Raw genomic sequence first — 23,688 nt, forward strand, 5'->3', positions numbered from 1 at the left:
AGCTGAGCTGGCACAGAACAGCCTGTAGAGTTTGGCTGTGATCTGGTGAGCTGTTCTGTTCCCCTGAGCAGCCATCATGAAGCTCTGTAGCACAGTGTGCAGTGCGTTTACATCCACACTAATAAACCAATCATGATCTGATTGATGGAGTTACCAGATTATTCCAGTTCTCATGTAAACAGCATAGTCTGATGTGCTTTATCAGATAAAGGCCCTTATCGGATTATCAGAAATCCCATAAACACACCTAGCTGTTTGCTGACTCTTCAGTTTTATTCAGTGCACGGCCCAATCTCAATGTCCACACTCACAGATGCACAGACTTTGAGGCGTGTTCCCGCCACTCACTAAAGTGCATGTAAACACGCCAATCAGATTATTGTCATTATCTGATTATTCCCAGTTATGGGATTATGGTTGTGTGCATGTAAAAGCACTCAGTGACTCCGTCTCTGTCTGACTTCATGCTGCTGACATTAAATATAGTGTTTTTTGGTTTGGTAGATCTCAGTGAAGCGACACTGAAGGTGAAGCATTAACAGCCATGTTGAGCTGTTGCATATATGAACACCTGCACTGTCATTGGCAGTTAGAACACCAACCTCCTGACAGACAATTAGTCTTGATTCTATAACAGTGTTTCTCAAACTTTTTCAGACCAGGCAAGGACCACTTAACTCCCAAAACATCCCCAAAAACAATAGCGCTACTACTTCAACTGTAAATTATAAATGACAGGCTAATTAAATGACAAATAGCATTAAGGCTGTACAATTAATCAAATGTTTGGCTTCCCACAATTATGAAAACAAGATTAAAAAAAAATATATATAATTTATTTTAGTCCATTTACTTCTTTTTTTTACTTCTTTTTTTTACATTTATTTCTCCTTTTCAGTTCAAATATATTCAAAGTTCAAAGAAAGATTTTTCAAGTTCAATAAATGCACAATGTTGCCAAAGTCAAATAGGCTATCTTTTGCCATCTTCAAGTTGCATTCAGTGATGTTTTTGTGTTCAAATAAGTGTTAATATTCTGACAGCAATCACTGAAATAGAGTGTTTGGTCAGTGACTTGGAACTCCCAACCCCCCACTGTAGGCGTACTCTGTCTCTCTCCTGTAGCCCTGCATGCAGAGTGGATGTATCTCCACAACCGTAACTCGTAGAGACTCACGGGTGGTGGCGTTGGATTCGGGGGGGAAAAATACTATAGTCTTTAGCAGGCATCGCGATCTAACCTTCCGTTTCCCAGAAAATGTAAGCAGGACCACTGTTTGAGAAACACTGTTCTATAAGTACAGTAGTGCAACAGTTGGACACAGCTTCTGTAAATGTGTGCAATCATTCCTTCACCTGGAGAAACAAGTCACTGACACCACACACCTGTTGACTGCTACCTGTTGACTGCTACCTGTTGACTGTTACCTGTCGACTGTTACCTGTCGACTGTTACCTGTCGACTGCTACCTGTCGACTGCTACCTGTCGACTGTTACCTGTCGACCGCTACCTGTTGACCGCTACCTGTTGACTGCTACCTGTCGACTGCTACCTGTCGACTGCTACCTGTCGACTGTTACCTGTCGACTGCTACCTGTCGACTGCTACCTGTCGACTGCTACCTGTCGACTGCTACCTGTCGACTGCTACCTGTCGACTGTTACCTGTCGACTGTTACCTGTCGACTGTTACCTGTCGACTGCTACCTGTCGACTGTTACCTGTCGACTGTTACCTGTCGACTGTTACCTGTGGTCAAATGAGGTGAGCCAGATGTTGCAGCCCCGACCCCAGAGTCCAAGAAGGCCGCTCCGCGCTTCAACAGTAGTTACAGTTGTAGTAAATACTGTCTATTAGCACTTCTGTCTTATTTGTGTCTCATTAAATCAGTTGTACACACAGTGCTGTCTGTGGACCTCACCTGGCTGTTTGCATTAGTAGTCATAGTGACATTGAATTAAAGACGTAGCTAAAGTCCTCACATGGTCTTTTTTTGTCAAGGAACCTGCACTGTGGAGCGGCCTCCTCCAACCCTCCTGCATACTGGCTTTCCTCCATCCTCCATAGTAGCTCTGGAGACCTGCCCTCCAGCGCTGGTTTAGACGTCATCGGAGTCACGTGGCTGCAAACAAGCTGTTGGCGCTGCTGTCACCTAGGCTGTCACTAGTTGACAGCTGCAGCTCTATGTCAACAATATGACCGCGGTAGCCGTGATGACGCTGATCGAATGCTATCTATACTGTGTGTTTTTATAGTATCTAAACCTCTCTTTCTCTCTCTCCCTTCAGATGACTCGTCGTCAGAGAGCGGCAGTGGTAACGGCCTGCCCGCCCTGACCCCGCCCTCCTCCGCCATGACGGACAGCTCCGTCGTCAGGGAGACGGAGGTCATCAACGGCAACGGGGGCCCCGCCCCTCTGGACTTCAGCACGCCCACTTCCTCCTCCTCATCGTCCGAGGACCAGCAGCCGGTGAACCTGAGCGATGCGGCGCCCGCCCAGCACCTGGCCCTCTCCGCCTCCCACCTGCCCGTCACCGTGTCGGCCGCCGCTGCCGCACTGCTGGGTGCCCTCCACCCGGACGCGCCCGAGGAGCTCCGCAGGAAGTACCCGCTCCACCCGGACGCGCCCGAGGAACTCCGCAGGAAGTACCCGCTCCACCCGGACGCGCCCGAGGAGCTCCGCAGGAAGTACCCGCTCCACCCCGACGCGCCCGAGGAGCTACGGAGGAAATACCCGCTGACCGCCAAGCCCCCGCTGGTGCCGCACGCCGCCCTGCCCCTGTCGCTGCCGCACACACACACACCTCACACGCACAACACACCAACTCACAACACACACACCGCCGAGTTGAGACTGGACAGCGACAACAGGGACTATGGGAGCAAGGTGAGAGCATGAAGAAATACACACACATCTACTGTTGTATTCTTAGTCACAACTGGGTCTGTAAGCTGGCATCTCACTACTAGAATAAGACAAGGGGTTGTATGTATATATATACGTATATATATATACATACATACATATATATTTTTTATTTTTTTATTATAATATATATATATATATATATATATATATATATATATATATTTTTTTTTATATATATATATATATATATTTTTTAATTAATTAATTAATTAATTAATTAATTAATTAATTAATTAATTAATTAATATTTTATTTATTTGTTATTTATTTTATCCCCCCCCCAGATTTCCCCCCCATTTTCTCCCCAAGTGCACTTGGCCAATTTCCTGGCCAATACACATATATACATTTATACACATACAGTATATACATATACACACACATCAGGCAGTGATTTCAGCTCAGCCTGTAGTTTACCAAGCTAGATGCTCGTTACAATGACATTTAGTAGGAAGCGAGCTGATCTGTTGTTTCCTCATCATGTTCCACTCAAGCTTCAGCTAATTAACACTCATTTGGTTGGTGAATAATTATGCAAACAGTAAATGAATGCAAACGGTGACAAATTAGTATCCACTCCGTTCATCACCTGTTTCATTCAAAAAGAGAACCGACCCGCTCCGAGCTGTCGTCAACGATGAAGAAGCTTTGCCATTTTGCTAAATGGCTCTGGTAAATGTTTAGGACAAAAGCTAATTCAGCTGAATTCAGGTTTAGTGTAGTTTAGTGATATTAATGTGTTGCTTGTGTGATGTCATTTGGTGCCCGGGCTGAGCTCCCTCAGCCGTCATGTCGTCTGACGGGGGTTTGAGAGTGGCTGTCACAGCTGTCAATCAGCCCTTTATATCATCAAATAACCATTTAAAAACAAACTTATCCGAAAAATGAGAGCTTTGTGTGAGAAAGTGAGAGGGAGGAGCTAGTAGGCGGTGAGAGGAGAGGGAGGTGAGAGGGAGGAGCTAGTAGGCACTGAGAGGAGAGGGAGGAGCTAGTAGGTGGTGAGAGGAGAGGGAGGTGAGAGGGAGGAGCTAGTAGGCGGAGAGAGGAGAGAGAGGTGAGAGGGAGGAGCTAGTAGGCGGTGAGAGGATGAGAGGAGAGGGTGGAGCTAGTAGGCGGTGAGAGGATGAGAGGAGAGGGAGGTGAGAGGGAGGAGCTAGTAGGTGGTGAGAGGATGAGAGGAGAGAGAGGTGAGAGGGAGGAGCTAGTAGGCAATGAGAGGATGAGAGGAGCGAGAGGTGAGAGGGAGGAGCTAGTAGGCGGTGAGAGGATGAGAGGTGAGAGGGAGGAGCTAGTAGGCGGTGAGAGGATGAGAGGAGAGAGAGGTGAGAGGGAGGAGCTAGTAGGCGGTGAGAGGATGAGAGGAGAGAGAGGTGAGAGGGAGGAGCTAGTAGGCGGTGAGAGGATGAGAGGAGAGAGAGGTGAGAGGGAGGAGCTAGTAGGTGGTGAGAGGGTGAGAGGGAGGAGCTAGTAGGTGGTGAGAGGGTGAGAGGGAGGAGCTAGTAGGTGGTGAGAGGATGAGAGGAGAGAGAGGTGAGAGGGAGGAGCTAGTAGGTGGTGAGAGGGTGAGAGGGAGGAGCTAGTAGGTGGTGAGAGGGAGGAGCTAGTAGGTGGTGAGAGGATGAGAGGAGAGAGAGGTGAGAGGGAGGAGCTAGTAGGTGGTGAGAGGGTGAGAGGGAGGAGCTAGTAGGTGGTGAGAGGGTGAGAGGGAGGAGCTAGTAGGTGGTGAGAGGATGAGAGGAGAGGGAGGAGGCGCAGGTCCTCCATTCCTGCTCTTTGTTCCTGGACAGGCAGCGACGTGCTGCGCTGAATAGCCCCGCCACACAATACACACCGGCCTTGGACACACGCATTAGCACCACACATCTACCTGGCAGGCAGTGAGACACACACACACACACACACACACACACACACACACACACACACACACACACACACACACACACACACACACACACACACACACAAAAGCACATACTGTACTTGATCTCTGTCTTTCACACACACATTCTCTCACACACATTACATTAGACACACACACACACGTCTCGCTCTGTCTCACATTCTCTCTCACTCACACTCCAGCACACACACACACCTTTCCACACACACACACACACCTTTCACCCGCTCTCACTCTCTCTCACACACACACACATACACACACACACACACACACACACACACACACACACACACCTTTCACCCGCTCTCACTCACACACACACACACACACACACACACACACACACACACACACACACACACACACACACACACACACACACACACACACACACACACACACACACATTTTGCCATGGTTTTATGTGTGATGCTCCATTGTGCTTCCAGCCTTTTGTCACTCTTTTGGCTTTGTCTCTGCCTGCTCTCTCTCTCTCTCTCTCTCTCTCCTTTCCCTCTCCTCTTTCTTTTTCAACTTTATCTTTATTGAGCACTTTCAGCAGACAAACACACCTTCCAGTTGTTACATTTTTTATTTTTTTTAGTTCTTCCAAATACAAATCCATAATTACAATCTGTGTAGATTTCTCTCCTCATTTTCCGACATTTCCCTCAAGCCCATCAAACATCCATACTCCACTCCACTCTCCAAGATAACCGACCTGCACGCCATCCCCACCTCAGCTCCACACACCTACTCACTCACACACACACACACACACACACACACACACACACACACACACACACACACACACACAGACCACACACACGCATACACATCCCTCTCCTCTTTCACTCTCTAACTGTCATCTCTCTCTTCTTTCCTCTCTCTCTTTTGCTGTGTGTGTGTGTGTGTGTGTGCGTGCGTGCGTGCGTACGTGCGTGTGCGTGCGCGCAGTCCCCTCAGTACAGTTCGGGCGGCAGCTACGACGACGTGAAGATGGAGCTGTGCGCTGAGGACCTGACCACGGGTCGCCAGGGCAACCAGGTCGCCCCGGACGACGACGACGACGACCATGACGACCACGACGACAGCGACAAGATCAACGACACGGAGGGCGTCGACCCCGAGAGACTCAAGGCCTTCAACGTAAGAGACGCTGTGCTGGGGAAGACCTCCCACTCTGACCAGACCCTGTGTCTCCCCTCCTCAGACAAGCCTGTCGGACCTGCCTCTCTTACACTTAAGAAAATAAAAGCTCTGTTAAAGGAACAGTTCACCCAGAAATGAGAATTCTGTCATCATCTCACCCTCATGAAGTTCCTGCACCTGTACTGACGTCACCATTGACTTCAGTACAGCACAACTGAAGTCAATGGTGACTGGTTCTCTCTGGGGTTGTGCTGGCAACCTCCCTGTGTGTTATCTGGTTCTCTCTGGAGTTGTGCTGGCAACCTCCCTGTGTGTTATCTGGTTCTCTCTGGAGTTGTGCTGGCAACCTCCCTGTGTGTTATCTGGTTCTCTCTGGAGTTGTGCTGGCAACCTCCCTGTGTGTTATCTGGTTCTCTCTGGAGTTGTGCTGGCAACCTCCCTGTGTGTTATCTGGTTCTCTCTGGAGTTGTGCTGGCAACCTCCCTGTGTGTTATCTGGTTCTCTCTGGAGTTGTGCTGGCAACCTCCCTGTGTGTTATCTCTGGTTCTCTCTGGGGTTGTGCTGGCAACCTCCCTGTGTGTTATCTCTGGTTCTCTCTGGGGTTGTGCTGGCAACCTCCCTGTGTGTTATCTCTGGTTCTCTATGGGGTTGTGCTGGCATCCTCCCTGTGTGTTATCTGGTTCTCTCTGGGGTTGTGCTGGCAACCTCCCTGTGTGTTATCTGGTTCTCTCTGGAGTTGTGCTGGCAACCTCCCTGTGTGTTATCTCTGGTTCTCTCTGGAGTTGTGCTGGCAACCTCCCTGTGTGTTATCTCTGGTTCTCTCTGGAGTTGTGCTGGCAACCTCCCTGTGTGTTATCTGGTTCTCTCTGGAGTTGTGCTGGCAACCTCCCTGTGTGTTATCTGGTTCTCTCTGGGGTTGTGCTGGCAACCTCCCTGTGTGTTATCTGGTTATCTCTGGAGTTGTGCTGGCAACCTCCCTGTGTGTTATCTGGTTCTCTCTGGAGTTGTGCTGGCAACCTCCCTGTGTGTTATCTGGTTCTCTCTGGAGTTGTGCTGGCAACCTCCCTGTGTGTTATCTGGTTCTCTCTGGGGTTGTGCTGGCAACCTCCCTGTGTGTTATCTGGTTCTCTCTGGAGTTGTGCTGGCAACCTCCCTGTGTGTTATCTGGTTCTCTCTGGGGTTGTGCTGGCAACATCCCTGTGTGTTATCTGGTTCTCTCTGGGGTTGTGCTGGCAACCTCCCTGTGTGTTATCTGGTTCTCTCTGGGGTTGTGCTGGCAACCTCCCTGTGTGTTATCTGGTTCTCTCTGGGGTTGTGCTGGCAACCTCCCTGTGTGTTATCTGGTTCTCTCTGGGGTTGTGCTGGCAACCTCCCTGTGTGTTATCTGGTTCTCTCTGGGGTTGTGCTGGCAACCTCCCTGTGTGTTATCTGGTTCTCTCTGGGGTTGTGCTGGCAACCTCCCTGTGTGTTATCTGGTTCTCTCTGGAGTTGTGCTGGCAACCTCCCTGTGTGTTATCTGGTTCTCTCTGGGGTTGTGCTGGCATCCTCCCTGTGTGTTATCTGGTTCTCTCTGGGGTTGTGCTGGCAACCTCCCTGTGTGTTATCTGGTTATCTCTGGGGTTGTGCTGGCAACCTCCCTGTGTGTTATCTGGTTCTCTCTGGGGTTGTGCTGGCATCCTCCCTGTGTGTTATCTGGTTCTCTCTGGGGTTGTGCTGGCAACCTCCCTGTGTGTTATCTGGTTCTCTCTGGGGTTGTGCTGGCAACCTCCCTGTGTGTTATCTGGTTCTCTCTGGGGTTGTGCTGGCATCCTCCCTGTGTGTTATCTGGTTCTCTCTGGGGTTGTGCTGGCATCCTCCCTGTGTGTTATCTGGTTCTCTCTGGGGTTGTGCTGGCATCCTCCCTGTGTGTTATCTGGTTCTCTCTGGGGTTGTGCTGGCATCCTCCCTGTGTGTTATCTGGTTCTCTCTGGAGTTGTGCTGGCATCCTCCCTGTGTGTTATCTGGTTCTCTCTGGGGTTGTGCTGGCAACCTCCCTGTGTGTTATCTGGTTCTCTCTGGGGTTGTGCTGGCATCCTCCCTGTGTGTTATCTGGTTCTCTCTGGGGTTGTGCTGGCATCCTCCCTGTGTGTTATCTGGTTCTCTCTGGGGTTGTGCTGGCATCCTCCCTGTGTGTTATCTGGTTCTCTCTGGGGTTGTGCTGGCAACCTCCCTGTGTGTTATCTGGTTCTCTCTGGGGTTGTGCTGGCAACCTCCCTGTGTGTTATCTCTGGTTCTCTCTGGAGTTGTGCTGGCAACCTCCCTGTGTGTTATCTCTGGTTCTCTCTGGAGTTGTGCTGGCAACCTCCCTGTGTGTTATCTGGTTCTCTCTGGAGTTGTGCTGGCAACCTCCCTGTGTGTTATCTGGTTCTCTCTGGGGTTGTGCTGGCAACCTCCCTGTGTGTTATCTCTGGTTCTCTCTGGAGTTGTGCTGGCAACCTCCCTGTGTGTTATCTGGTTCTCTCTGGGGTTGTGCTGGCAACCTCCCTGTGTGTTATCTGGTTCTCTCTGGGGTTGTGCTGGCAACCTCCCTGTGTGTTATCTGGTTCTCTCTGGGGTTGTGCTGGCAACCTCCCTGTGTGTTATCTCTGGTTCTCTCTGGAGTTGTGCTGGCATCCTCCCTGTGTGTTATCTGGTTCTCTCTGGGGTTGTGCTGGCAACCTCCCTGTGTGTTATCTGGTTCTCTCTGGGGTTGTGCTGGCAACCTCCCTGTGTGTTATCTCTGGTTCTCTCTGGAGTTGTGCTGGCAACCTCCCTGTGTGTTATCTGGTTCTCTCTGGAGTTGTGCTGGCAACCTCCCTGTGTGTTATCTGGTTCTCTCTGGAGTTGTGCTGGCAACCTCCCTGTGTGTTATCTGGTTCTCTCTGGAGTTGTGCTGGCAACCTCCCTGTGTGTTATCTGGTTCTCTCTGGAGTTGTGCTGGCAACCTCCCTGTGTGTTATCTGGTTCTCTCTGGGGTTGTGCTGGCAACCTCCCTGTGTGTTATCTCTGGTTCTCTCTGGAGTTGTGCTGGCAACCTCCCTGTGTGTTATCTGGTTCTCTCTGGGGTTGTGCTGGCAACCTCCCTGTGTGTTATCTGGTTCTCTCTGGGGTTGTGCTGGCAACCTCCCTGTGTGTTATCTGGACAAACTTCACCTGTGTTTACACTTCATGAGGGTGAGACGATGTCTGAGGGAAGTGCTGCTTTAGTCACGGAGATGGAGACTCCTGGCCTGGTCAAAACCATTGTGATCACAATGCACCCACAGCCATTTCAGTGGGTGAGTGGGCTTGCCTTGACAGACAGCTCCTTCAGCCAATCAGCGTAGCCAAATCCAATACAATCCAAATTCACTCAGAACAACGGCAAAAATTTATTTTTGTGTTTAATTGTTGTTATTACGTGTATTTCTGCAATAACTGCACGTATGGCTGTTTACTCTACTAACATTAACGTTACCGCTCGTTGCTTCGGGAGATGCCATTACTATTTTGCCAGCGACGTCTCTGATTGGCCGGTTACGTTGTCAACTACGGTAACATTGTCATTTCTGGAAGTCGCTGGGGGCGGGTGGAAGTCCAGACTGATCCGTGGAGTGAATCAGAATGTGAGGTCAAATCATCAGGATGCTTTACCAGGCTAAGAGACTCCATGACATTCAGTGAACCTTATTCAACTTTCTCATCAATATGCGCATCTCTTATCATCTCTTACTAGGACATACCTTTGTGCTGAGACACACCACACACAGACACTCACACACAGACACACACACGCACACGCACACGCACACACACACACACACACGTACAGTATATACATATAAAATTGTAATAATAATACTTTCAAAATAAATGTCACAAAGCGCCTCATATAGAACAAAACAAAACAAAACAGATAAAAATAAAAATGTACTTGAAATAAAACAAGCAAATAAAGCAAGCGAATAGTAAACATGTTGTCCCCCACCAGTAGTGTAGTGTAATGTAGAGCTACCCTTGGGTCAGTCTCATTCATTGTGAATGCCGCCCCCTAGCGGCACAAAGGCATTGTTACCGTGTGACCAACTAACATACGGACGGAGACCGATCCATAGTTCCCCAATTGGTGGGTGACAACAATAAGACCTAATAACGTCAACAAAAAATAAACTAACTGTGTGTGTGTGTGTGTGTGTGTGTGTGTGTGTGTGTGTGAGAGAGAGAGAGAGAGACACCAGATTGCACCCATCTCCAAGTGCACGCACCACACTCTAACCAGCTGTGTGGTTTCCCTCCAGATGTTTGTGCGTCTGTTTGTGGACGAGAACCTGGATCGGATGGTGCCGATCTCCAAGCAGCCCAAGGAGAAGATCCAGGCCATCATCGAGTCCTGCAGCAGACAGTTCCCCGAGTTCCAGGAGCGCGCTCGTAAACGCATCCGCACCTACCTCAAATCCTGCCGGCGCATGAAGAAGAACGGCATGGAGGTACCTGAACATTTATTAGTAGTTTTGCTGACAACTTTGATTAGCATCTTCAGATCTCAATAACAACTGAAACTGAGCTTAAAGCCCCCCTCCAGTGTATTTTGTCATTTTTGCGATTTTCATATTTTTCTGCGTATGACCTGAGATTCTTGATTAGCCACACTGTTTGCTAAATATTGTTTGACAAATAACTTAATTTTGTGCTCAAGTTCAAAAATATTTTGATTCTGACTAACGACAAGCTAGCATGTTAACACATTCACTGCCAGCCATTTTTCAATACTGTAGTTAGCTTCTGCCAGAGGGTTTTTTTGAGGATTCTGGCTCATCTTTCAAGAGCCGAGGATTCGTTTCTGTTAGGATTTTGTGAACACACAATATCTCAAAAGAACTAATAGAATGTGTGCTTTCTCTGTCTAAAAGAGTTAGTTTGTAGAGTTAGTAGTTATGTAAGCATTAGCAGTTGAATACAGCATGGTTTCAGCGTCTGGAAATTTATTCTGAGATAAACGGCTTTTTGTGAAATTCGATAGAACAGTCACTTTAACCATTCATTTTTGGCATCAGTAAGACGTCAGACATCTAAACAATAGTTTTGAACAGTAATTTCCTCCATAACAGCAGGAAACACCCCTCTCCTTCAAACTCCTCCCTCCGTGTGTGTTCTTCTTGGCTGCAGCGGGCGTGTCACAAGCTCGTTGCTGCTGCTGCTGTAACCTCGCGTCACCAGGCTCACTGCTTTGCTGCTGCTGTGCCTGTCTGCTGGCGGCACAGCAGCTTCATCAAAGCTCTCAGAACCCCGTGGTGGGGTTCTGAGAGCTTTGATGAGTTTTGATGAGTTTTTGACGAGTCAACTCGCCATTGGCAGTGAACGTGTTAACTAGCTAGCTAGCTGTTAGCTACGTTAGCTAAGCCCGCTGCCTTCTCCTGTACTAAGCTACATCGGGCTCAAAACGCCCCTGAACTCAGCAAGGTAATGCAGCTAACCATGGTGGAGGGAATGCTGTTTCTGGCGTAACTTGTGCTGTTTTTCCCCGCGTGTAGCTTACGCAAATAGAGACACTGCGGAGCGAGCGCGTCATCATTCAGAAACCACACCAAAAACGGGGGAAAACAAAAAAAAACTCCAATCCTGGCGTTCTGCATGGTCACGTGTTGCACACAAAGATCGTATATACGGAAGATGAACACTCCAACTTACTTCCTTGACAGCTAGATCCACATTTTTCTTCTCGCCAATTCTCAATGGCTTCCTTGTTTTGCTCAGGAGTACAAAAAAACTTTAACTGGCGATTTTTTACATTTGTTGTCTGCGCAGCCCGCCACACAACAGCTTTTAGCTATGTTTAATTCAAGGAAAATGACGCTGGGGTATGGGGGTGAACGGAGCGATTTCCCCCGTGATGGGCGTGGCCTATTTCATGCAGTGTCTCTATAGTGTAGCATTGAATCAGGGATGTGTGATTATACAGCAGGCGCTCACAGAACATTTGAATAAGAACATTAACCGTCAAACAGGTAGAAACACTGACTAGAGGGGTGCTTTAAACAGACAGAATCCAACATCAACAAGACTCCTGGTATCTGTGTTTGCCACATATCTTGTTTATGTATCTCATAAGTGGGATTACCGTAAATTCCGGACTATAAGCCGCGGCTTTTTTCCCGTTTTTTGGCCTTTTTTGCCCCCTGCGGCTTATATAACGGTGCGTCTTATCTATGGATTTTTTCCAAAAAAAAAAAAAAATCTCTCTTTTTTAGCACTCTTTCTAACTATAAATCCACTTCTGTTTTAATTTCCTCTCTTGCCCTCTTTTAACAACATAACATAACATAACATAACACAACACAGGTAAGCAGAAAGAAAAAGACGAAGCAATCACGCCATGAATGAGGAAATGACTCACCTGCTGGAGGCTGGAGATACACGCTTGGGCTAAACTTTTACTCCGTGAAACACTATCGATTAAGTCCGACATCGCTCAGAGGTTTTGAGCAGCTTGAAAACAAGTTTGAAAACGTGCAGAAGTCCATCCACTCACTCACTAAAGAAACTAAGGCAACCGTGAACAGAGTTTATAATGCGGAAAAGCGCATCCGCGCACTGGAGGACAAAAACAACACAGTGAGTCCGAAAATGGATAAAATGCAAAATCGAAACCCTGCACACGCAGGTTGATGACTTAATCAGCAGGAGTAAAAGAAATAACATTCGCCTGATCAATGTAAAAGAGGAGCTGAGATTGGTGACATGGACGCTTTCGTGGCAAAATCCTGTGTTACATCCTGGACCTGAAGGAAGGCGAGAAACCACCAGAGGTGGACAGGGCACACCGGGCGCCTCGGCCACGTCCAGACCCCGGCCTGCCACCGAGGGCCATCTTCATCTGCCTACTCCGCTGGCCCGACCGTCAACTCATCCTCCAGGCTGCGGGGAAGAAGCAGCTTTTTCGCTTTTTCGTCCGGCAGGACCTCTCCGCGTTGGTGCAACAGAAACGCGCAACATACAACAGCATCATCGAGTCAATGGATATCGCTTTGGCGTACTGTACCCAGCGAGACTCGTCATAACCAGACCGGACTATCTTTAGCACTCTTTCTAACTATAAATCCACTTCTGTTTTAATTTCCTCTCTTGCCCTCTTTTCACCACACCGCGGACACTGTGTGCCCAGCGGCGGAACAAGAGCTCAAAGTGAAACTGCCGAATATCTTTTGAGTTGGACTGGTCAATAGTACTGTGAGTAACTAAAATAAAAAAATAAAAAACGGAATTCTCTCTTCTTTAGCACTCTTTCTAACTATAAATCCACTTCTGTTTTAATTTCCTCTCTTGCCCTCTTTTCACCACACCGCGGACACTGTGTGCACTGTAAAAAAAACAAAAAATACCACAATGTGTGATTTTGTCTGGGGATTAGTGACCTGACTTTTGTTTTGTTGAAATGTTAATAAATGGGAGCTTCCCCAAACAGCCATCTTTCCCGACAATCCCCTCTGTGCACGAAGCCTTACATATGGTAATTAAACATCAAAACACCCGCGGCTTATAGACCGGTGCGGCTTATAGAAGAAAAAAATAGTCACCTTTGAAGGTGCGGCTTATAGACCGGTGCGTCTTATAGTCCGGAATTTACGGTAGTTTATCCAAGTTTTTGGACGTCTACACGCACTCCTCAAAGCGTGGGATTTTTTGATTATCCCAGACAACAGCAGTTTGTTGGTGTGTGTGTGTAAACACTCTCTGTCTACATCTGGAGCTGTGCTGCTACAGTATAAGCAGTGAGACTTACTGTATGCTGCCTTCAAATCGTGTTGGATTTACCGTAAATACTGGGAATGCTGCCGAGCGGGAAAAAGCTTTCACGTCGGACTCCTATAGTGATAATTACCGTACATGTAGAATAGGATGTTTTTTGTGTTTTTGTATGCTCCCATATCCCATGCTTGGCATCGTGAAGTGTACTGTCGACACAGCTGGCAAACATGGTACCTAATCCACTCATGTCAGCAGTCCAAAATCACATTTGATTCACACTAACACAATCAACTGTAGTGGCCGAAAAGTCATATCTAGTGCAGTTTGTTTACAGTTGATTTTAAATTAATAAATAAAAAGGATTTTGGATGTGGGCGTTCCAACCAGTCAATGGTTCCAACAAGTTAAACATGTGAACACGACCATAAAACATTTCACTTGGAGCAAAAAAACTAAAAATAAAGACAGGAGAAAAATAATCTCAAATTATTTTCCCACCCCGATGTTATTTTTTATTTTTGCTCCAACTGAAATGTTTGATGGTCACTCATGATTCAGTAGGTCACGGGTTGGCTTGGTTCCAGCCTTAAAATCCGTTATAAGAGGATTTCTCTAAATGTCTATGGAGAAAATGAATGGGAAACTCACTTGATGTCACGTGACTGTTCAGCTCTATAAGGTACAGCCTTGTGGAGTATTGTTGCTGTCCCACAACCATTACTAGCACATGTACTCTCTGTGTGTGTCGCTCTCTCTCTTTCTCTTTCTCTGTGTCTCTCCCTGTGTCTCTCTCTCTATTTCTCTCTCTCTGTCTCTCTGTGTCTCTCTCTCTTTCTCTCTCTCTGTCTCTCTGTGTCTCTCTCTATTTCTCTCTCTCTGTCTCTCTGTGTGTCTCTCTCTGTCTCTCTCTCTCTCCGTGTGTGTCTCTCTCTATTTCTCTCTCTCTGTGTGTCTCTCTCTGTCTCTGTCTCTCTCCATGTGTGTCTCTCTCTCTCTCTCTCTCTCTCTCTCTCTCTCTCTCTCTCTATTTCTCTCTCTCTGAATCTGTCTCTCTCCCTGCTGAAGGAAACGCTAACCTTTCTCCCCGCTTTGACGTGCCTTTCTGTGTCACGACCGTACAGATGTTATCTTATTAAAGTCTTCTTGTTCTGTTCTCTGTGCTGTAGTTCGACCCCCCAGAGGGATTGTTCAAATGTCTCTTTTTGTCGTTTCTAGAGGGCATAAAAAAGGTTTGAGAGAAATGTGTGTCTTACACTTGTCTGTTCAGTTCTACTTGAAATGCCATTGGCACTGTAGTGCTGTGCATGCAGGATGGGGAACTGTACATGTAGCAACTGATAATATCATAACTGCAGGTAAGACGTTGTAAAAGAATTATTGTAACTATAGAAACAACACACTCAATTTATTTCAGTTTAGCGACGTGACTGAGTGACTGCTGAATCCATCAATATGCACTAATAATGATTTCAGGACAGCGCTCCATGATGTATATTTATTATATGCTATTATTATATTTATTTGCCGCACAGACTTTTCCAAACAGACACCCACAAAACTAATCACAGTGACTCTGAGTAATACATTGTTATAATGTAATTAAAATGTAATTAAATGTGTTAAAGTACTGTAATAAATTGCTGGATATTTTAATATCACATTATTACATTAACTGGTGTTAACTGTTAATGAGTTACTTTACATAAGGAATGTATCATACCACGGTTGCAACGGGACAATCTGTAACTTGTGCTTGTGATTTTCTCTTAGCTCAACTTTTCTAAACTTTCTTAGTTCTCGAAAAGTTGACGTTCTGCAGAACGATTTTCTGAGATTTTCACCCGATAGCGACAATATTTCTAACTGATAATGTCATAATATTGGTTTAGAATATAATGGGGGGGGGGAGAAGAAGTAATAACTGCCTGTTAATATAATAATCTGATTTAATATCTTATATTAACAGGTTTTGTTTCATTTTCAGCTCATTTAGAGAGATATTTTACTAGATTATCAGCCGCCACATGACTTCTACGACTATGGTAAATTGTACTACTACTACTTTAGAACTGTAGTTTACCAAACTACTAGCTACTTGAATTTAAAAGTATTTAAAATACATCTTAACTACTCTCAATAATTAGCTTGTCAAACTAAAAACTACTTTGAAAAAGAAGTTCAACTACATCCAAACTACATCACGGGAAATTATCACAATCTGAGTCTGGAATCATGTCACACGGAGGTTCAACTGAACTGACACTGAGTGAAGTGTAGGTGTGTTTGATTTTGGGACTAGGGCAGCCCAATCCTCACTTAGTGTAGGTAGGATGTGTTTTAAGGAGAGGATAGGGAGCCATTATTGAACTGGAATCAGGAAAATGCCAAATTTCCAGGGAAATTAATCGTATTCGATAACAGACATCTTGGTCGCAAACCACATTATTAATCGAATAGCAGGTAATTGTCATTAAATGACAGCCGTAGCCAATGTGCTGTGGCACTGTGTCATATTGTACGGCAAAAAAACACAGGAATACTCTGAATATGTAGGTTGTAATTAACTACCTAAAATACAGTACATGGTTTAAAGTAGTTCACTACTGAAAAAGCTACTGAGATTTGAATGTCGTTAAACTAATACCCAACCGCTGCCAATTGTAGTTAAATTAGTAATGGAACTACACATATTGTGCAGGAGAGGTCATGATGCTGTGTGGAATCTGCCTCGTGCTCAATGAAGCCGTCATGTGAACGTCTCTGCTGCCCTCCTGTGGTGCAGCTGCACTTTACACTGTGAGGCAATGGACATGTTTAGTATAGCAACAGGATCCCAGCAGACAGTGACACAGTAGATACAGTGAGCATCTGAAATACCAGCACCAAAGTCTCCATAATCACAGTAAAGGATGTTGTTAAAGGTACTATGGATGTATACAGCTGGTACCAAATCATACTGCCTGAATTCTTTTTTTTTTTTCCCGATGTTATTTTTTGTTCTTGCTCAAACCGAATGTTTTATGGTCACACACGATTCAGTAGGTCACGGGTCGGCTTGGTTCCAGCCTGGTTCGGCTTGGAGAAAATGAATGGGGGAACTTACTTTCGGGGCAGGAAACGGCACAAAAAGGTCACGTGACAAGTTGAGCTCTGTTAGAGGCATGATTTAACCCTTTACTCTCTGTGTCGCTGTCCTCTACAGACTCGTCCCACTCCGCCTCACCTCACCTCAGCCATGGCTGAGAACATCCTGGCTGCCGCCTGCGAGAGCGAATCACGCAAGGCCGCCAAGAGGATGCGCCTGGAAGCCTATCACGTAAGTGTGTGTGTGTGCAGGTCATATGTAAGAGTAACGTGTGTGTGTGTGTGTGTATGTGTGTGTGCGTGCGTGCGTGCGTGCGTGCAGGTCATATGTAATAGAGGCTTATTTGAAAACCACACCTGAAAGACAAACAAAAGGTCAAATACAAACACACATTCCAAACATCAGAGTTAAATATAAATGACACCACAAAGTAAGTGCAGAACCATAGTTAAGAAATATAATAATAATATAATATAATAATATAATAAGAAAGAAGTAGGAGTAGTCGATATTGCCATGTTAGCAGTCAAGCCAGGGCAGGAGATTCTTAGGATGCCTAGTTGGATAATTATGAATTTGTGAATTATTAACAAAATAATATCTAAAACTGTCGCCCCCCCTCTCTCAGGATGACCAGATCTCCCTGGACAAGCCATCCAGTGGTGGGGGGGGTCTGAGGGAGCCGGCGTCTCTGGCCCACTCAGCCTACAGCCTAGCTGCCTCCGCCTTCTCCTCCCAGGACCCCCAGCTCTACATCAACGGAGCCGGCCTCAGCTACGGTTACCGTGGATACGCCGGGCTGGGCGCCGCCATGCAACACCCCGTTTCCCTGACGCCCGGTGCCAACTCTCAGAGCAACGGTGAGGAGATCGAGCGGGGGGAACGGAGAGTGGCAGACAGACGGATGGAGAGGGGAGAGAGGTTTTAGGGGAGAGAGAGACAAGAGCAAACGAGTAGTGAGAGGGGGATACATACAAGAGGAAGCAGGTTTTTAGGAGGGAGGGAAGGAAGGAAGGAAAGATGGAAAGGAGAGTTCAGAGCGGGGAAGGAGATGAGGAACAGCATGAGCAGGTAATCGGAGATGAAAGAGGAAGAGATGGAGAATAAGCAATCTGGGCACCAGAGACATCTGCACCAAGGCTTCCTTCCGATTGTGTCATTGACATTGTTTACCGTCCGACGACGTCTCTCATCTGTTTATAGACATTATTAGAGATTAGAGAAATTATATATATAGCTACAAAAAGTATCAATTGATCAACTCCAACTCCATTCTCGCGTCAGTTGAACTGTCAACAATGACCGCGGCGCGCAGAAGTGGAAGTCTTGGCGTGTGCTCTACACCCGAAACTCCGAAATATCGGCTGTCCATCTGACGACTAATAAGATTCTTCTGGGTTCCCAGATTGGTGCTCTGCTAGCTCAGACTTTCCAAATGTTACCGGACCAAATGGATCAGATTCAGATAGTGAAAGGAGTCATTTTGAGGCCATTTACACCTGGCATTAACATGCGTTTTCTGCCATCAGATTGCAATCAGATTGTATTTTATCACTTCAGCCTGATTCCATTTACACCTGGCACTAACATGCGTTTTGGGTGAACAGATTGCAATCCGATTGCTCTCCAGCTCGAACGTCATCACGCGCGCGCCCCCTGAACGTGTGCATGCATGTTTCATACACGCACAGGGAAATAGAGGTTATTGTTAGCTCAAATGCACAGTGAACGTCCCCTTCACCTGGACAAAACGATGGCCGATCACGCAGCACTGCATCTATTTCTTTATCTGTTTATTGACAATGACACTGGGTCCGAGACACACACACACACATATTACATACGTTTTCCGTGCATGTCATTGGCTGTAACCACCTGTGTTGCGTTCAGGTAACATCCTAAATTACATTGTTATACAATTGAGAGCATAATTTCTCTTTTATATGAAAGGAAAATGAGGGGGAAAGGGTTCGAACCCTTTCTCCCTCATTTTCCTTTCATTTTCCGCTCCTTTTCCAAAGGAGAAGTGTTGATATAAAAGAGAAATTATGCTCTCAATTGTATAACATTGTAATTTAGGATGTTACCTGAACGCAACACAGGTGGTTACAGCCGTGGCAAAACCTCCGCAGCAAAACTTTGAAGCAACGCTACGATTGTTGTGCAAAAGCGGAGCGGGGGAGAGATAGATAATTTTTAGCCGGTCCATGGTGACAGGCTGCCTGTGTGTGTGCGCATCTGGCACAGCGGTGAGATGAGGGCACACACCGGTGCGGTGCTGCCGGGGAATTGCGGGTGTGCGGGTGTGCGCGCCGTCACCGACTTCCGAAGATTATGTATTTCCGTATGGTAGTTGCTGAATGCGTTTTGAGAGGACGCATTGCATTTACACTTGTGTTAAATGTTGTCATAATGCGTCCCTGACCACCTCCGGAGGTGGTTTGGCCGATCAGATTGCAATCCTTCTTCAATGTGTTTTGGGGGTGTTTACACCTGTACTTTCAAGTGATAAAATACAATCAGATTGCAATCTGATGGCAGAAAACGCATGTTAATGCCAGGTGCAAATGGCCTCTGTGTGGGGGTTGTGTGACGCTCGTAAACAATGTATCCACTGTTTTACAGCCGCATCAGTAGCAACCGAGGCTACGCCGTAGCCTATGACAAATGCTGCATTCACATGCTCCTCGGACGGTCCCATTTCCCGAGTCGGGAAGTCATTCTTGCGACTTCAGTGTGGTCGTGAGCTTTGAAGTCGTAATGGGGAAACAACATGGCCGCTACAAAGAACATGTGTTGTGTTTCAACAACATGTTGAAGCTGTTTCCTGTTTTTGCGTGACAGTGAAGAGCAAAGGAAGCGGTCGGCAACTCATTATTCCGAACTCACATGAATGCAGCATTAAGCATGTACTTTCACTGCCAGAAGGGAAAGACAAAAGTGACGCACTATAGCTTTAAAACATAGAGTGAGTCTGTATTCTGTCATTTTGAACTGACTGACCTTTCTGTCCTTCTCTCCCTCACTTCTTCCACCTTCTCCCTACCTTCCTTTTCCTTCCCTCATCTCTCCATCTATCCCTCTTCATCATCCCTCCATCCGTCCCCAGGCCCCACAGACCTCAGCATGAAATCTCTCTCCTCCACCAACAACACTAACTCCTCCTCCTCCTCGGCGTGCGCCAACAGCAGCTTGGGTGGGCGGGGCGGCGGCGGCGGTGGTGGCAGCGGAGGGGGCGGGGCATCGACCCAGCTCAGCCAACCAGAGGTCACGGCCGTGCGTCAGCTGATCGCCGGCTACCGGGAGTCGGCCGCCTTCCTGCTCCGCTCTGCCGACGAGCTGGAAAACCTCATCCTACAGCAGAACTAATTAGGGGGGATGTGTGTGTGTGTGTGTGTGTGGGCGGGGGACACACACATACACACGCATATACACACACTTCCCCTGTGTTTATTGTGTGTCCACGTCCCCCCGTCTCTCCCCTCTGTCTCTCCTTACTGATGTTCAATACGTTCCTGCTCCCCTCCTTAAAAGGGCTGTTTACCCCAAAATCAAAAATACATATTTTACCTTTTGGCTGTAAATGTATATTCTATAACACCTGTAATAGTGCTATTTATCCATCGAGATCGTTTTGGTGTGAGTTGCAGAGTTTTTGAGATATCAGCCATACACATGTCTGCCTTCTCTCAAATACAATGGAACTGGACGGCACTCAGGTACTCACAACAAAGTGTGTGGGTTATCTTGAGTAACGGGGTCATGATCTCTGGAAAGAGACATTGCTGTTGAGATTTTCAAATGCATTATTTTTTTATTTTATTTGTTGCGCATTGAGCACCACAAGACATCTCTACGGCCGATATCTGCAAAACTCAGCAACTCACAGAAAAACCATCTAGATCGTTAGAACTACAGGCAAGAGGAAAAACGTGTAATTTCTGATGTTTGGGGTGAATTGTCCCTTTAAATTGGGGTTTATAAGTTTGTCGCACTCCTCGTCCGCTCTTTCTTTGGAAACCGTCACTTTTTCTTTTCTCATCGCCGAGAGGAAGTGGGAAACTGGGAGAGAGGAAGTGGGAAACTGGGAGAGAGCGAGGGCGGCCAATCAGTCCCCCACAATCCCCTACAACCTCAACCCATTGTTTTTGCCATAGGAGGAGGAGGAGGAGGAGGAGGAGGAGGAGGAGGAGGAGGAGGAGGAGGAAAAACTTCAGAGAGAGAATTGGAAAAAGAGCAAAAAGCACTACTGGAACTCTGAAGAGGCATTTGTTCTTCTCTTCACGTTCCTCTCTCCACTCTGGAAGCACCTCACAATCATGCTACACTCTGAGCCAAGGAGTGTGGAGGAGAGGAGAGGAGAGGAGAGGAGAGGAGAGGAGAGGAGAGGAGAGGAGAGGAGAGGAGAGGAGAGGAGAGGAGAGGAGAGGAGAGGAGAGGAGAGGAGAGGAGAGGAGGAAACAAGGACTTAGTGGAGATAAAAGGAGGCGTAGATTAGGAATGAAGATGCCTGCGGGGTGTTGAATCTGCTGCTGTGGTTTCAGAAGAAAAAATAATAATGCAGATTTTGCCCCCTTGTGGGCGGAAGAGTGAAATGGACATTTTTTGAGTTTCTACCAGGAACTCCAACTCTGGGAGTTTTGATTGACGGGTGCCCCGGCAAATGCCGTTCCTATTATCATAACGATTAAAAAACAATGTTAATGACTTCCTGAATTAGTACTACTAAAGCCGTTTGTTAAATGACGAGTGCTCTTGATTCACTGAAGATTTAATTTGTTCTCTTTTGGGAGTTCGGTGAGCGTTTTTGTTTTTTTTGTTTTTTTTGTTTTACTCTTCCCAAGTGACTGAAAAGAAAAGTGGCTTGACTTATCTTAAAAGATAGCACTAACTTAGGGAAAAGTCACATGGTCCCACTTTGAGCTGGGAGGGGCTTAAGGATAAGCTGGGAGGGGCTTAAGGATGAAAACTGGACAAGAAAAGAGAAAATGGAGTTGTTTTGGTAAAAAAAAGAAAAGAAAAAGAGGACAGATCATGTTGTTTTTTTGTGTGCTCGCTTGTATATAAGCTCTCTGTGTCCTATAGCACTTTTCCCTCACCTGAACGACTCACCCGAAACCTCACCCTGAAACCCCCAAACCCCCCCACCCCCTCCCCCGCTCCTTGTACCCAGGGAGCAACTTGCTACTTATGCATCCAAGACGCCATGTTGACCACCAGGAAATACCTCAGATGAGATCTGCCAATTCCATTTTCCTCACACACACACACACACACACACACACACACACACACACACACACACACATACACACACGTTCACACACACACACACACACACACACACACACACACACACATACACACATACACACACATTCACACACACACACACACAGACACACACACACGTACACCCACACGTACACACACACACATGCACACACTCTTCAAGTGAATGGTGATGTTCCCACCAGAAGCCAGTTTACTTCTAGTACCACCTGATGTCTTCAAGGTTTTTATCGAAAACAAACAAAAAGAGAAAACACTGCGCAGAGAGACCTGTCATGTCAAAACTGATCAAGCATTTTGGAGGACTGATGTGATCAAAACTTGAGAGTTTTCAAACACTGAAATCTTTTAAAACTGTTGTTTTTCGTTTGTGTGCTGCTGTATATAATCAGTTCATCTTGAAGACTTGAGGAGAAATCAGATGTTGACTTTCTGCAGGAGGTGACTTTTCTGCTTTCTCCTTAAAGGGGACGGGGCATGAGGGGGAGGGGGGGGGCACTTGTTAAGGGGGGGGGGGGGGGGCAGGGACAGCTAAATGTTGATTGGTGGCTATTTGACCTCCCGCTTCTCAGTTTTACAAGTCGTGTAATGCCAACAAAACCTCAGTATCATTCTGTTTAACACCCGTCCCCTCTCTCTCTCTCTCCTCCCCTCTGTCTCTCTCTCTCTCTCCTCCCCTCTGTCTCTCTCTCTCTCTCCTCCCCTCTGTCTCTCGCTCCCTCTCTCTCTCTCCCTCTCCTCCCCTCTGTCTCTCACTCCCTCTCTCTCTCTCTCTCCTCCCCTCTGTCTCTCGCTCCCTCTCTCTCTCCCTCTCCTCTCCTCTGTGTCTCACTTACTCTCTCTCTCTCCCTCTCCTCCCCTCTGTCTCTCGCTCCCTCTGGGATGGAGTCCTCTACAATCCTCCCTCCACTCCTCTCTCCTCCTCTCTGGACCTACACCTCTTTTTTGTGGACCTAAACCTCCTCCTCTCCTCCCTGTCAGTCCAGAGGAAGGGAGAGGGGCGGGGGGACTTGTTCTGTCTTACTGTGTTTATGTCTGGTAGACTCTTTGAGATGGCCATTACTATTGTTATTCTTCTTCTTCTTATTATTATTACTACGATTATAATGTTGAACTTTCATGTTGCTGCTGCTATACAAAAAAAAACGGACCTTCTGCCATAGACCTGAAACCTCAACAACGCTGGGCATCAGCCAGCCACAAAGCCCTGTGAAAACCCCGCCGGCCGGCCGGCCGACCGACCGACCGACCACAACCTCAGCATCGGCCAGAACTCGACCGCAACGAAGCAAAAACAACCCGGAGACTGGACTTCTTAACGAGAGACCTTTGAACTTTAACGATAACAATCTAACTCTTTTAGCATCGTCCATTCCAGATAACTGTCTCTCTCTCTCTCAGTCCGGTTGGTTGATCTCTCTGTTCTTGCTTCATAGGGCTCTGTTCCTTCTTTCATTTGTTTTTGTTTCTTTCTTTCTTTCTTTCTTTCTAACAGTGACTCTTTTTTCTGTCCTACCTTGTTTTGTTCTTAAAACCTTTGTATCCTGTAGAGGGCGCAGTTCTTAAAACCTTTGTAT

The 23,688-nt window shown here is 46.8% G+C and overlaps 1 protein-coding gene across 1 annotated transcript in view; it reads left to right on the forward strand.

The window, feature by feature from the left end:
* LOC310780721 (nucleolar protein 4-like) overlaps window positions 1–20,188 on the forward strand; it is a gene marked incomplete at both ends in the record, with an annotated part of 194,044 nt that extends 173,856 nt beyond the window's left edge. The window contains 6 exons of the mRNA XM_083641231.1: window positions 2,290–2,888; window positions 5,797–5,988; window positions 10,287–10,475; window positions 16,937–17,050; window positions 17,448–17,679; window positions 19,929–20,188. Of these exons, the coding sequence (XP_083497357.1) occupies window positions 2,290–2,888; window positions 5,797–5,988; window positions 10,287–10,475; window positions 16,937–17,050; window positions 17,448–17,679; window positions 19,929–20,188 (1,586 nt within the window). The remainder of the gene's footprint in view (window positions 1–2,289; window positions 2,889–5,796; window positions 5,989–10,286; window positions 10,476–16,936; window positions 17,051–17,447; window positions 17,680–19,928) is intronic.
* Between the last annotated feature and the right edge of the window lie 3,500 nt (window positions 20,189–23,688).

The sequence above is a fragment of the Poromitra crassiceps genome, assembly GCF_964638095.1.
Source record: "Poromitra crassiceps genome assembly, chromosome: 8".
NCBI classification, from domain to species: domain Eukaryota; kingdom Metazoa; phylum Chordata; class Actinopteri; order Beryciformes; family Melamphaidae; genus Poromitra; species Poromitra crassiceps.